The 14,101-nt window shown below is 48.6% G+C and overlaps 1 protein-coding gene across 1 annotated transcript in view; it reads right to left on the reverse strand.

The window, feature by feature from the left end:
- Marco (macrophage receptor with collagenous structure) overlaps positions 1 to 14,101 on the reverse strand; it is a 37,443-nt gene that overhangs the window by 7,413 nt on the left and 15,929 nt on the right. The window contains 7 exon segments of the mRNA XM_017800195.1: positions 4,961 to 5,023; positions 5,110 to 5,208; positions 5,971 to 6,006; positions 6,114 to 6,212; positions 8,121 to 8,234; positions 8,511 to 8,549; positions 12,437 to 12,535. Coding sequence (XP_017655684.1) covers positions 4,961 to 5,023; positions 5,110 to 5,208; positions 5,971 to 6,006; positions 6,114 to 6,212; positions 8,121 to 8,234; positions 8,511 to 8,549; positions 12,437 to 12,535 — 549 coding nt within the window.

The following is a 14,101-nucleotide window of genomic DNA, read 5'->3' on the forward strand; positions in this document are numbered from 1 at the left end:
ACACAGTACTTGCCAAGTGGGTTGGGACTCAGAGACATGAGCTTGAGTCTACTTCTGCCCGGCCCTGCCTTGTGACCTGGCCTGGGGTTCCTGCTAGGAGCCTTGATTTTCTTCTCTGTGTTTACTCTCCTCACTTCCTCATTAGGTGGTTTTGGGTGTCAAAAGTGGAGCCCGGGGTCTCGCCAGTGCGGAAGCAAATGATACTACAAGGACCCGTGGATCCTTCCAGTTCCCCATTAAGACTGTCTTCCTGGGTGATGCTAGGTTGTGTCAAATTGACAGATAAAACTAACCAGCACATCTAGGGACTGAGCCAAGGCCATGCCAATGGAAGCTCCCTCTCCTTCTTTGCAATCTAGGTCAAGATCAGGGAAAGAAATCTGCCCAGGGTGGTCATTAACTACAAACAGTCCACACCCTGGATTCTTGGCACTCTTGTCCCCTAGAGAGCATAACATCTCACCAACCTCTACCTCAGGAACCTGTCCCTAGAAGCCAGAGTCAGGGATCCCAGGACACCGAACCTCCTCAATTGTGTAATCCAAAGGCATATACCTCTCTGATTAGCCACAGCACAAAGGCCCCTCTATAGACAAGGAGCATGGGGCACCTCTCTTCACCAGGCCCACAGCCTCCATGCCTGGGCCTCCCCACGCATTTACCATACCCTCTTCCCAGGCCATCCCTTCCAGGGGCTCTGCCTTCCCTGCAGTTCCAGGTTCTAGGCCAGAGGCTGTGCGTGTGCGTGTGTGTGTGTGTGTGTGTGTGTGTCTGTGTATGTATCTTCATTTGTGGGAAGGTGTGTGTGCACATGTGCTTGTGTGCACCTGTGAAGAGGCGATCAACTTCATGTCATTCCCCAGGATGCCTTATTTTTTTAGATAGTGTCTCTTATTGGTCCTGAACTCACTGACAGAGCTCCAGGGAACTGCCTGTCTCTGCCTTTACAGTGCTGGGATTACATGTGTGTGCTTCCACATCTGGATTTTTTTTCATTGGCTCTGGGGCTCAAACTCAAGCACTTTACCAACTAAGTCATCTCCCAAGCCCAGCCCTGGACCAGGGCATTACATGCTGCCTCCTTCTACCTTTCAGCTCCCTGGAGAGGTGATGCTATTCCCTGCATCATAGAGGAGGCAGTTTAGTGATGACAGTCAGAGACCCTAAACGATTTCTCCAAGGTCATGCAGGAGTGAAAAGAAAGTCTGGGGATTCCCCGGGCTCTGGCTCCCACTGCACCCTGAAGCCGCACTCCTTCCACCAGCAATCCCAGCAGGCCTTTCCTGGAGTCTCACTTAGCCTGCTGTTTGGTCTGAATGACCTCTCCAGGCTCTTGTGAGTGGTGCCAACTTTTTCTCCTGAGAAGCAAAGTCCAACCACAGTAAGTGTGTCAGCATCTCCTGCATGTGGCTGGCTAGATGGCTCAGTGGGGAAGAGCACTTCCCTTGTAAGCATGATAACTTGAGTTTGAATCCCCAGGACTCACTGTGCATGCCTATAACTCCACACTGAGGGTACAGAGACAAGCAGATTGGAGAAGCTCACTGGGTAGTTAGCCTAGCTGAAATACAGAGCTCTTGGCTCAGTGAGAGACCCTGTCTCAGGAAAATAAGGTAGAAAGTGATAGAGGAAGACACTCTGAGTCCTCCTCTTGCCTCTGCATGCAAAAACATGCATTTACAAACACACAAAGACATCTTACCAGGCCCACCCGGAGACATTGATCCAGCTGGACTGGGGTAGGGGTCTGAGAACCCACATGTCCAACAAGTTGCTGTGTGACACTGTCCCTGATAGTGCAGAAACCCATCATGAATCGCACTTCCCTAACAAGCTCTGGTTTCTCTTGGGTTGTACCCTGTGTTGTTCTAGAGAACAAAATGGACTGACTTTAGGTTATGCCACACAACAAAACCTGGAAAAACACATCAGACTTTGAGATGAGCCCTTAGGTTTATTGTATATTAATGGAGAGTCTGTGAGCAAAGGGTTTAGCATCTCTGAGCCCTTGTATGATATGCATGTGTGTATGCATGGTTATATGTGTGGGGGTACATGTGTATGTTCGGATACACAGGTACTGACATGTGGAGGGCTGATGTTGATGCCTGGCTTCTTAGTTTCTCTCTACTTTATCTAGGGAGAGTCTTTCATGGAACCCAGAACTCGCTAATTCTGGTTAGTCTAGCTAGCCAGCTTGCCTTAGCAGTTCCCTGCCTCTGTCTCTTGAGGGCTAGGATTACAGGTGGTATCCATGCATGTCCAGATTTTACAGGGGTTCTGAGGATCCCAAACTGAGATCCTCATGTTTGTGTGTCATGAGTTTTACAGATGGAACCATCTCCCCAGACCAATCTTTCCTTCTTGGCTGCTAAACAGGGAAGATGAAACTCAGGTGTGGGAGGTTGATGACCAAGATCAGGAAAGTAAGGTCCCCAGCAACCCAGAGGCCTGTTAACAGCAAACAGACCCTTCCTTGCCTCAAACTAACCCACAACAAGACCTAGCTGACACCCAAGCCAAGCAATGCAATGTCATTCCTCTGTCTTCACCCAAACCTGCTAGATATTCTCTTGGAGATTAATGGTTTTATTTACAAAATGGGAAGCCTATCTGTTTGAAAACCTGGGTTGCTTTCACAAAACTGAATAATCACATAGCAGTTCTGGCTTGGGGATTACCAGCCTTCTGATGGTGAGGTGACGAGGGGACTTTGACTTCCATAATGGGGGCCTGCTACCCTCCTGATAACTATTCCAGAAATCATTAAATCTAATCTGTGTATAGGATTCTGGGAATTCCCCCTGTGGGAGGTCCATGTGGGCCAGCAGCTGCTCCATCAAGGCAAGCATTCAGATTTGGGTGAACCACCAACAAGATTTTACATAAATGGTAATTATCATATGTCCTGAGTTGAATATGGAATCCATCCTGTTTACTTGGGCAGCCATAATTGAGATGTACTGTAGGATTGGACTGGCTTGTTTTTACCACTTGGACTGATTAATGGTAAACTCCATAAAGATGCTCACCAGACTGGTGAGTCACAGACCATGGTGTCTGATAAAATTGGTGTGGGGTCTTGTGTGTGTGTTTGTGCATGTGTGTGTGTGTGTGTGTGTGCATGTGTATGTGTGTGTATAATGTGTGCTCAAATGTGGTGTGTGTATATATGGGTATATTTATATTATATATATGTGAGTACTTGTTCATGGATATGGGGTCTTGTGTACGTGTATGCTCATGTACATGTAGGCACATGCATGTGTGTATACATGTATCTGGATGCTGGGGACAACCTCAGCTATCATTCCTCAGGTGCCATCTGTCTACCTTGTTTTCTTAATTAATCAACTAATTAATTATTTTATGAGTGATTTGCCCACATGTATTAAGTGCATCCTTGCATGCAATGTGTGGAGGCCAGAGTAGGGTGTTGGATCTCCTAGAACTGGAGTTGAAGATGGTTGTTAGCTGCCATGTGGGTGCTGGGAACTGAACCCAGGTGCCCTGCAACAATAGCCAGTGCTCTTAACTTCCAAGCTATCTCTCCAGCCCCGTCCACCTTGTTTTTATGAGACTGGGTCTCTCACTGGCCTGGAGATTACCAAGTAGGCTAGGATGGCTGGTTAGCAAGCCCCAGGGATCCACCTGTCTCTGCCTCTCCAGTGCTGAAGTTCTAAGCCTGTGCCACAAAGCCTGACTTTATTACGAATTCTGGGGACTGAACACATGTCTTCATGCTTGCTAGGCAAACACTTGACCCGCTGAGCTATCTCCCTAAACCTGCTGTGGGGTCTTGAGGGAGTCTCAGCCTGGAAGAAATCAAAGGATAGGGAAAAACACAAATGATACCCTAGTCATGGTTCCCAACTGCCTTCAGGAAAGTCACAGAGATCATGTACCAAGAGTCCACGGCATGTTAGGAGGTACTGATGAACGAATGACTGAGTGAATGAGTGAACAGGTCAGTCAACCACTTGACCCACTGAAACTGTAAAGAGCTAGTCTTGATGTGGATCTGTAACCCTGCTAAAGCCCAGGGCACTCAAGTTGTCTCACCCTGTACAATCTTAAGCTCTCTCAGAGGAAGGGGTGAAGACACAGGGTTCTTGGCCAGCCTTGACAGATATGAGCCCTGTCTCACCACCTTGACTTCTGTCCTCACAGTTCTCCTAACTGGCACTCCTTCTGACTACATAGGGCTTACAAAATGGCACTGGTGAGTCCCCACTTGGAACATGCCTGGAGTCTGTTTACTATGCCAGTCAATATGTCTGGAAGCATTATGGTGCTCAATGCAGAGGCCTGAACTTTCTAGACTAAATGAACACAAATGTGGGAGCCTGGCTTTAGAGGCTGGACAGATTAGCATGTGGCTTATCAAGTGTACCACACTAGTGTGCTAGGTGAAACCTATATGAGATTGGGTTGTTTATCAGTCAGATCACAGAATAGGATGACTCTATATTATTATATACAACAAAATCCAGAATAGGGCATCTTTGGAATCAGGCTTTGGGATGAATCCCTAGATCTACTGTGTACAGAGAGCTTCAACTAAGATGTTCAAAGGTTTATAAACTAGCTTGCATGTGTTGCCTGTGTGGACCTGTGTTCTCAATCTGTCCCCATAGGAGAACACAAAGGAAGAGCATTTGTCTCTCTGTCCTATCCAGGGTGCTAATGTCATTGCAGGACAAGATGTTGGTTTCCAACTTCATTATCCTGGAAGTTTGGTCCTGACTTTCAAGGCTCTCTAGGAGCTCTGAGCAGAGAAACAACAGCCCAGGGTCCTTGGGCTCAAGAACCTCTGATGGAGGAAATTCTTCATCAGGGATCCTCAGAGACCAGAGCACAGGAGACCCTCTGCCACCCGTGGGCTGCTGGCTGGGAGTCCTCTTTCCTATCCATCCAGACACCCAGCAACCCCATTCCCTACCTCCCCACACCCAGTTACCTGTGTCTCCCTTGATTCCTTTCACACCTGCAGGTCCTGGACTCCTAGAAGGCCCTGGGGGTCCTAGAAAACAGATACCACATGGTGATAAGGACTGGGCTGGACAGGTGTTAGAACATCATTCCCCACTCAAGGATGTAGGACCTCACCTGTTAGGCCAGGATGGCCAATTAAGCCAGGCTCACCCTTGGCACCTAGGGGTCCCACTGTACCAGGAGGACCTGTAATACCCTGCATTCCAAGTTGTCCTGAAAGGTAAGTGGTGATGGCAGGGCTAGAGGTGGCTGGTGGGAGGGCAGGCTCCTCCACCCACTGTGATATGTGCCTCCTAATATTTTCTAGCCCTGGTCTTTAGAGGTTATTGACTACCCTGTGAATAGGAGGGAAACAGCCATAAACTTCTCTATCACAGCTGTAGAATTTGGGACAGTGGGTAGATTAAGAGTTCAGGTGGGATCACCCGATTCTGTCACTGCAGTGGCAAAGGAGGTAGACATCAGTTGAGCCTGCCTTCCACCAACTTCTCTTTTCCTCTTAGGAGTAACCAGTGTTCTAAGAACTCCTTGAGTGGCCTGGGCTAATACTATGAAGAAATGAGACTTGATGTAGTGGTGTATGCCTGTAATCCCAGTCCTTTGGAGGTAGAGGCAGGAGGATCAGAAGTTCAAGGTCATTCTTGGATGTATGGTGAGCCTGTCAGAAAGGAAGGAAGGAAGGAAGGAAGGAAGGAAGGAAGGAAGGAAGGAAGGAAGGAAGGAAGGAAAGAAGGAAGGGGGAAGGGGGGAAGGAAGGAAGTTCAAAAGGGGGAGGGAGGGAGGGAGGGAAGGAAGGGATCAGAATGGATGGGAAAGAAAGGAGGAAAAGAGGGAAGGAGGCAGACATGGTTGGGGAGAGGAAGCAGGGAAGGGAGGGAAAAGAGGGAAGAGTGGCAGAAAAGGAGATGATGGGATCAGGTTCCACACTTGACCTGAGGATTGCAGTCACTATTTCCAAATACCCACAGTTCCAACCTTTACTGCCTTTGGCTCCAGGAGATCCAGCCAAACCTACAATGGAGAAGGACTCATAGGAACGTTGTCATTCCCATGGGCTCAGTTATCAGAGAGAAGGCAATGCTTTCAGGCCTGTGGTCCCCCTACATGTGGTTGCTTACCTGGTAGGCCTAGAATCCCAGTGCCACCTTTATTACCCCAGGCTCCAGGGAGACCCATATCTCCTCTGTTTCCTTTCATGCCCATGTCTCCTTCGCTTCCTAAAACAAACAAGGAAGGAATCAAGGTTGGGTCTGGGAAGAGCATACACCAACCCTATTCAGATGTTTCCTATCTCACCCAGATTCTAAACTAAAATGCTCTGTGTTGCCCAAAGGTGGAAGATATGATTACTGCCCTCCATGGGCACACCCCAGTCCCCAGAGACAGGATGTAACGCATGACAGATTGGTCACATGACCTGGCACCACTGACCACTAGTGCCCCAGGACCCCAGTCAGAGCCCTCAGGCCCCTGGGGAAGGATCCCAGCCTGGGCTCAAACAGCAGTTTAGGGGCTCATTTTACTGGCTACATTTGGGGGACATTTCACAGCTTCTCAGAATGCAATCTAAATGTTCTAGAAAGCATCTCCAGATGCTGAGAATAGCAAAGATCATTGATGAAGAGAAAAACAGTGCAGCGGTTCCTGTGCCCGCCTGTGGCACAGACACGGGCTTCCCTGGCACTCAAAATTTCAAATTTTCCACTTGTCATCAACATTCAGAGCTCGTCCAGCTGGTCCTCTCCTGAGTCCTCTGTCTCTCCCTCCTCCTTTTCTGCCAATACCTGGTGCATACCAATTGAGGGTGGCTCCTGGCAGGGGCAGGGCACTGCCCTCTTGGAAGGGCAGGTTGGCTGGGGAGTGGACTCTCCAGTGAGCTTGCTCAACAGTGGCCACTTTGAGGGTCACTGAATTCACACTTCTACTCTGCACCCAGTGGGGCCAACATGGGGTGAAGGTTTTAGAGAGGACATCTCACCCCAAAGCAACCTTTTCTACCAGGAAATTTACTAAAGGAAATGAAGGCTCTGTTCCCGTATTGTTCTATTACTCCTAGATCTCTAATAGGAAATGTATTATTATTTTTGTGTATATGTGCGTGTATGTGTGTGTGCATGCTCATGTGTGGGTAGGGGCAGCACGTGTATACATGGAAGCAGAGGCTGCAGAACAACTTCAAGTGTCACTCCTCAGGTGTTGTCCACTTTGCTTTCTCAGGGCAGGGTCTCTCACTGGACCTGGAGCTGAGCAACTAGGCTAGGCTGGCCGGCCATCCAGTTTCAGGGGTCTTCCCATATCCACCTCTCTTCGCTGAGATTGGATAAGAAGCAGGTGCCACCATGCCTGAGTTTTTATATGGGTTCTGAGGATCAAGCTCATGGACTCATGTTTGCACAGCAAGCACTTTGCCAAGTGAGCCATCTCCTCAGCCTTCTATTCTGTTATTTTGGTGAAGGCCCTGGTCACACATGCCTGTAATCCCAGTGCTGAGGAGGAGAAGACAAAAGGATCCTTGGGGTTTAGTGCCTAGCCGGTATAGACAGAGAGAAGTAGAGGAAGACATCCTGACCTCAATGTCTGACCTCCATACATGCACGCACGGACATGCACACCCCCCCCCACACACACACGCACACAAGAATGGTTGTTACCTGACAGAAAACCAAGTACTAACAAAGAACTTTGTTCCATGGGCACACAGACCTCTCCAGGAAACAGGAACTGGTTTTGGTTTCCTTATCTTATGAATCAAAACAGTTCCAGGATAGGAGTTTGAAGGTTCTCATCCCAAAGCAATGAAAGGTATTTGGGCAATGAATGGACACCTCAAAATCCTGAGTAGGTCATTGTATTATACATACATACATATGTGTGTGTGTTTGTGTGTGTATCACACTATACCTTATATACATGAACAATTATGTGTTAACTAAAATTAGATCATTTTCAAAAGAACTAGGCCATAGTTAAGGTCTCGCTTAAGCAAGCTAATGTGCAAACAGCCAGGGAGGCAATCCTTCCCTGGAGGCAGACCCGAGCTCTGTTCTCAGTGTGCATGGCTAGACATGGGGTCCCTGCCTCCCCCAGTCAACCTGTGAGTGCCAACACCTCAACACAGCCCTTACCGGGGAGGACTGGGTACCCTCTCTCTCCCTTGGCACCATACTCCCCCCTGGAGCCAAGGAGACCTCTGTCGCCTTTGCTTCCCTTCTCTCTTTGAGGTCCTGGGGAACCTGTGAAGAAAACAGGGATGAGGTAAACATCTACTGTCCTACCAGGATGGGCTCCTGGAGACAGAGGCGGGGAAAGATAGGAAGGGGATTCTAGAGGAAGTCTAGGGGACACATTCATTAGTTCATTTCTTTGGTGGTCTTGGTGAGGTATTTGAAGACTTGAGAGGACAGTGGGGAGAGCATGAAGAGAGGGTCAGCAGAGAGAACACCCAGAAGTGACTACCCCAAAGCCACTGGCAATACATCTCCAGTCCCAGCAGGAGAAGCCCAAGTTATCGAACACTCCTGGCTCTCCTGGCGCACCAGTGAGTCCCCTGAAGTCTGTGAGAGGGAAGCGCGCACTCAGTCACTGGAGCTCTTTCATTAGCTGACTTTCTGGGGCCCCTGAGGCAGTAAAGGTCCCCAAGCAGGGGATCCCTTCCCCCCATACACAGATGCACAAGTGAGTATATATGGCCGACTCCCAGGTGGGTCCAGATGTTCCATGGATGAAAGGCTCTAGAAAAAGACAAGTCAGTTTGAATCACAGCTGTCTCCCCTGGCAGGCTGGATGACCTTGGAAACGACACTTTTAAGTGTCTTGAGCCTCAATGTTCTTGTCTGTAAAATAGGGCTGGTGATGCCCGGGTCTTAGCAAGTGCTTCACTAATGTTCCCATGCCCAGGACAAAAAGCTGAGAAATGATGGCTCCCTCCTGCATGACCCAGAGAGGCTAGATGCTGTGCAGGGCACAGAGTGCAGTGAGGGCGATGCCTGTAGAGAGGACTAGGGCAAGACAGGGAAGATGTGACTGGAGAGAGGGGAGGGGAGGAGTGGAAGGAGAGACTACAAGGGGAGGTGTGGAAAGAGGCTCTTGGGGGTGCCTGAGCCCCCAGCTTTTTCTGGGCAGCAGTGCCCACCCAGGGGGAGGCACAGGGTGCTCTGGGTCCACAATTCCCAAGCCACTGTTGCAGCCACTTTCCTTCCTGTTAGGTTTGTAGGATCCTTGGAGCGTAGGAGAGGGGTTGGACTTTAGGAAGATTGCCCAGCCTTCTCCCACCCTCAGCAAGTGTCTGCTGCAGCCTGAGAAGTATAACTCTGGACTCAGTGCCTCTGGGAATGTGCTGGGCCCCTTCCTTCCAAGTGGCTTTGGTGACTGCAGTCTCCTAGCTCCAGGAAGCCCACCCACCCCATGGCTCTTTTTTTCTAGGAGGAAAGAGACAGGGGGACTGGTTCCCTTCTGAGAGGGCCTGCCTGCTGTATGAGTGTGAAGGTCTCCATACATACGTCCTGTGAACATATACAGGTATGTATGTATGAGTCTGAGCATGCCGTGTTTAAGTATGAACACTGGAGTCTGTGCAGAGGCCTACATGTGTAATGAGTATGTGAACACATGAATGTGAGTGCGATAGGCATGCATAAGCATAGACATATGCTCATACATGTGAACCAGCACATGAGTGCATGACTGTGTATGGGGATGTGCATAGATGTGGAACAGTGTGTGAGCATGTGACTATGTGTGTGTGGTATGGGTATGAGGTGCATGTATTCTTAGACCTGTACATGAGTGCGTGAGCATGTGATCGTGTATGTGGTATGAGTGTGCTCATGTTCCTTAATGCATGATAAGTCTCCCTTCCTATGGTTTAAAGCCTCTTAGAAGACTCTCTGCTAGAGACAATATAGCAGGTTCTCCGGGAGCCTATTAAATGCCAACGTAATAGAGCCAGTTCCTCGAAGTAGCTTCCTCTGCTCACAAGTTCCCTTTCTGTGGCTGCTGGAGCTTTCTGGAGGCTCGGGCCCGCTGCCTTGTCTACTTCCCCTTCCTCTTAAACCAACCGCCTCAGCTCCTTGCCATTAAAGGTCTTCTGATCCCTGTATCTTCAGCAGACTCGACTCTGGGGAACTGGGAGAGTGCTGTGGAGGCTGATGGTCATTTCCCTCACGTTTGAGTCTCATCCCTGGGGAATAGCTCTGAGTCCACTATTCTAACAGAGCATGACCACGGCTAAGACAGCTGGACAGGTCTCAGCCTCTGCCTGAAAAAATGTAACCTAATATATACAGCCCAGCAATAATCACGACTTTTCAGTCATTATTTGGAAGGAGGCTGAGGCTGGAAGATTGAGAGTTCAAGGCCAGCCTGGTCTACATAGTGAAACTCTGTCTTAAAAAACAGTAACAGGGGGTGGTAGCTCAGTTGGTAAAGTACTTGCCTTGCAAGCACAAAATCTTGCATTTGATCCTCAATCCATGTTTAAAAAGTCAAATTTGATGTTATGAATTCATAATATGGACACTGAGTGGCAGAGACAAGCAGATCCCTGGGAGTGATGGGCCAGCCAGCCTAGCCTACTTGGTAGGCTCCAAGCCAGTAAGAAGCCCTGTCTCTCCATCCCTCCAAAACAAAAGTGGATGGCACCTGAGGAACAACAGCCAAGGTTGACCTCCAGCCTCTACATGCACACATGTGCACATGCATACACCACACAAATGCATCTGCACATACACACCAGGCACACACAGTGGTGTACAATTACAACACCTTGCTGTATTCTCAGCTCCACTTTACAGACAAAGAAACTGAGACTTACAAAAGTAAGAGAAGTCCAAGGTCACAGAGAGATGGATAGATGTCTCAGCCCCTGCTGGACCATAGAACTTGACTTTTCCCAGTGGGGCTCACAGGCTTGTATTCCTCAGCACAGAGAATGCAACTGGGGTGTCCACACCCTCCAGTCTGCCCAAGCTGAGGTGCCATGGGTCAGTACCACCCTGGAAGGGCTTCCTAGACCTGTCTTCCTGTGTGCAGACTACCCCCTCCCCTCTGAGCCCACCGCCTCCCCTGACACAGACCTGTCCCATGGTATTTAGACTCTGGTTCATGTCACTGAGAAAGTCTGCTGTATATTCCTGTGACACCAGCCCCTACTTACCTTCTTCTCCCTTGATCCCTGGTAGGCCCTGGGGTCCTGGGACACCTGGAGGTGTGAAGGATTAAAACAAATGCTAGGTTTAGAACATGAGGTTGGGTTCCTGGGGAAGAGGGGCTTGTAGCTAGTTGGGTATGAGACAGAGGCACTGAACAGGTAAGAAGGGCAGGGCTCTGGGAAACCCAACAAAGCCTGTCTCACAGCAGGATCCCATCATCTCTCACAGAATACTTCCTTGATCCCAAGTTACCCTTGCCCTTTCTCCTCTTAAACTTCTGTTGGGAGCTATTAATCCATTATGTACATTGAGCTCTGGCAGGCTCGCTTGTTTACTGAGTTTATGTTTTGCACACCAGTACCTAATCAGCCAAATCAGGAGGAATGTGTTTATATGGTGGAGTTCATAACAAGTATTTGACCACTCCTTGACCCTCAGATACAGGTGGGAAAGCAGCTGTTGAAATTAATTGAGTTAAGCAAACAGTGGCTGTCTCTGATGTTCTTCTGTATAAAAAGGCGGAGCTAAAACAAACCAGGGCTGCAGTCTCTACTGACAGTCCTCCCAAGTATCTTTTCTGTCTCTTGTTTTTCTTTCAATCCTCACTCCCCCTTTCAGGTACTGTCCATTTTGGCTGGTTGGCACCAGCAAACTTATCAATTTTAGGTGGTGGTTACACATTCCTGCATCCAATGCAACTAACTGAAACAGACTGGGTTATGGGTAGGGATGGCTTCAAGGAAGGCTCCACCTACTCCAGGAAAGGGAGCACCCCAGATCATCCCAGGGGAGGAGCAACGGTAGATCAGGATTTTGAGTCCAGGGGCTGGAGGCAGTGACTGGGTCAGTGCTCTGATCTGGAGGGCATACTTCCTTCTCTCCCTTAAAAAAAAAAGTATTTATGTGTATATGTGTTTGTCTGTGTGAACATATCCACATGTATGTGGGTGCCTGAGGAAGGCATGGAATCACCTAGGGCTTGAGTTATATGTGGTTGTGAGCAACCTGATGTGGGTGCTGGAGAGCCAACTCAAGTCCTCCAGCAGAGCAGGAAGTTCTCTTAACTGCCGAGCTTCTCTCCAGCCCCTCCACCCCCTTTTCTCCCTTCTTAATTGCTAAAAATAAACAGGTTACTTGCTCTACTTGTGTCTCAGTGTGAATTTTTCTCCCTGTCATTGTTGGGATCAGAGGAAACTAAGGAGACATCTCCCCATTCACAACAGAGGGAAGACAGGATTCAGAGTCTAGCTTGGAGAACATGAGATCACAGAGCCAGAAGACAACCACTGTACCTGGGGCTCCAATGTGACCTACAGCTCCCTTGTCTCCCTTCTCAGCAGGTCGCCTAGGCAGGCCAGGGGTGCCAGGAGCACCTGGGGGTCCCCTTTGACCTGGAAGTTGAAGAAGAGGAGCAGAGATGCCAGTGAGTCAAGCCACGAAGTAAATGATGATATCATGATCATATCCCTCACTCAGTCACTCAGCGAAGATTCACTGAGCACCAGGGACAGGCTAGCCCATTCAAAAGGAAATAGAAGTGGTCAGCGATCCTTCCTCCAAGAAGCATGTGGCAAGAAAGATATGAAAAAGAATAACATAGATGATGTCTTCTCAGGGAGGCTTATTCACACAGATATGGGTTCAAGTAGCAGCCCTGCCTTTTGGCTGGGTGACCTTGGGGATGTGAGTTCATCATTCTGAGTCTCAGCTTTGTCATCAGTAAAATGGGTTGATGTGTCCTAAGATCACCCAGGAAGACCCTCTGTGGAAAATGCAAGGCAATAAACAGGACCCATTGTTTCTTCAAATCTCATGTTTCTCTGATGTTTCCTTGGCTGCTATAGAGTGAGGGGCTAACTGTAGTCACTCAGTAACTTCAAGTAGGTGGCTGTGGTGGTTAGTATTGATAGTCAACTTGACAAGGTCTAGAACTACCTAGGAGACAAATTTCTGGGCATGTCTGTGAGGGAGTTTCTAGATTAGGGCAACTGAGTTGGGAAGACACACCCTAATTGTGGGCAGCACCATCCCAGAATCTAGGGTCTTGGACTGAATAAAAAGGACTGCATAAAAATGACCAGCATTCACCTCTCTGCTTCCTGACTATGTATACAATGTGACCAGCTGCCTCACACTCCTGCTGCCATGACTTCCCACCATGATGGACTTCACGCTCAAACCATCAGCCAAAATAAACACTTATATTTCTTTTGTCAAGTATTTTACCATGGCCATGGGAAAAGCACATCTCTGAGGAAGATTGAAGCTCTGGGGATTTGACACTGGCCTGTGGGGAGACTTGGGTGTTCTCCTCAGTTTCCCTCTGTTACGTGGAATCAGAATACTTACCTCGGCCTCGAGAGAGTTATAAATGAGCTTGCAGTCCCTATGGAGCCCAGTGAAAAGGGCTCTTGTTGTGCTCAGTAGCCCAAAGGAAAAGGCCAGAGCCTGGGAGACCCCATGGCATAGGGAATCATCCCTCCCTTTAGAGCTGATCCTGTGGTAGTTACCTGCCCTGGCTTGTCTAGTCCCTCTCCTGCCTGCCCTTCCAGTGTGGAGAGCCGTAGGCCCCCACCCCAGAATATAGCAAGACCTCGTTCTTAGAAAAGCTGTTTTCCAGACATCAAGGCTGACCTGGTTTGAGATTAACCAGATGGCCATTCTTGAAAGCCTCACAAAAACATGTTGTTCTAACTCGGCCACTTACCGCTTGAGAGACTCCCTCATTTCTCATGGAACTGCCTAAGAAACTTTTTGTATTACTTTGTAATCATGCAGGTGTAACCTTATAATTGATTTGTGGCCTTACTATAGAATTGTGATGTTACTATGGTGTTCTGTTAATTGAATTGCTCTGCCTCAATAGATTTATCCCTTGCCAGCTTTAACCTCACAGCACCTCCCTCTCAGAAGTAATATTACAGAATAGAAGGGGGCTAGATCTGCTTTTCCTCAAG

Source organism: Nannospalax galili, unplaced genomic scaffold (assembly GCF_000622305.1).
Source record: "Nannospalax galili isolate Female #2095 unplaced genomic scaffold, S.galili_v1.0 scaffold779, whole genome shotgun sequence".
NCBI lineage: Eukaryota > Metazoa > Chordata > Mammalia > Rodentia > Spalacidae > Nannospalax > Nannospalax galili.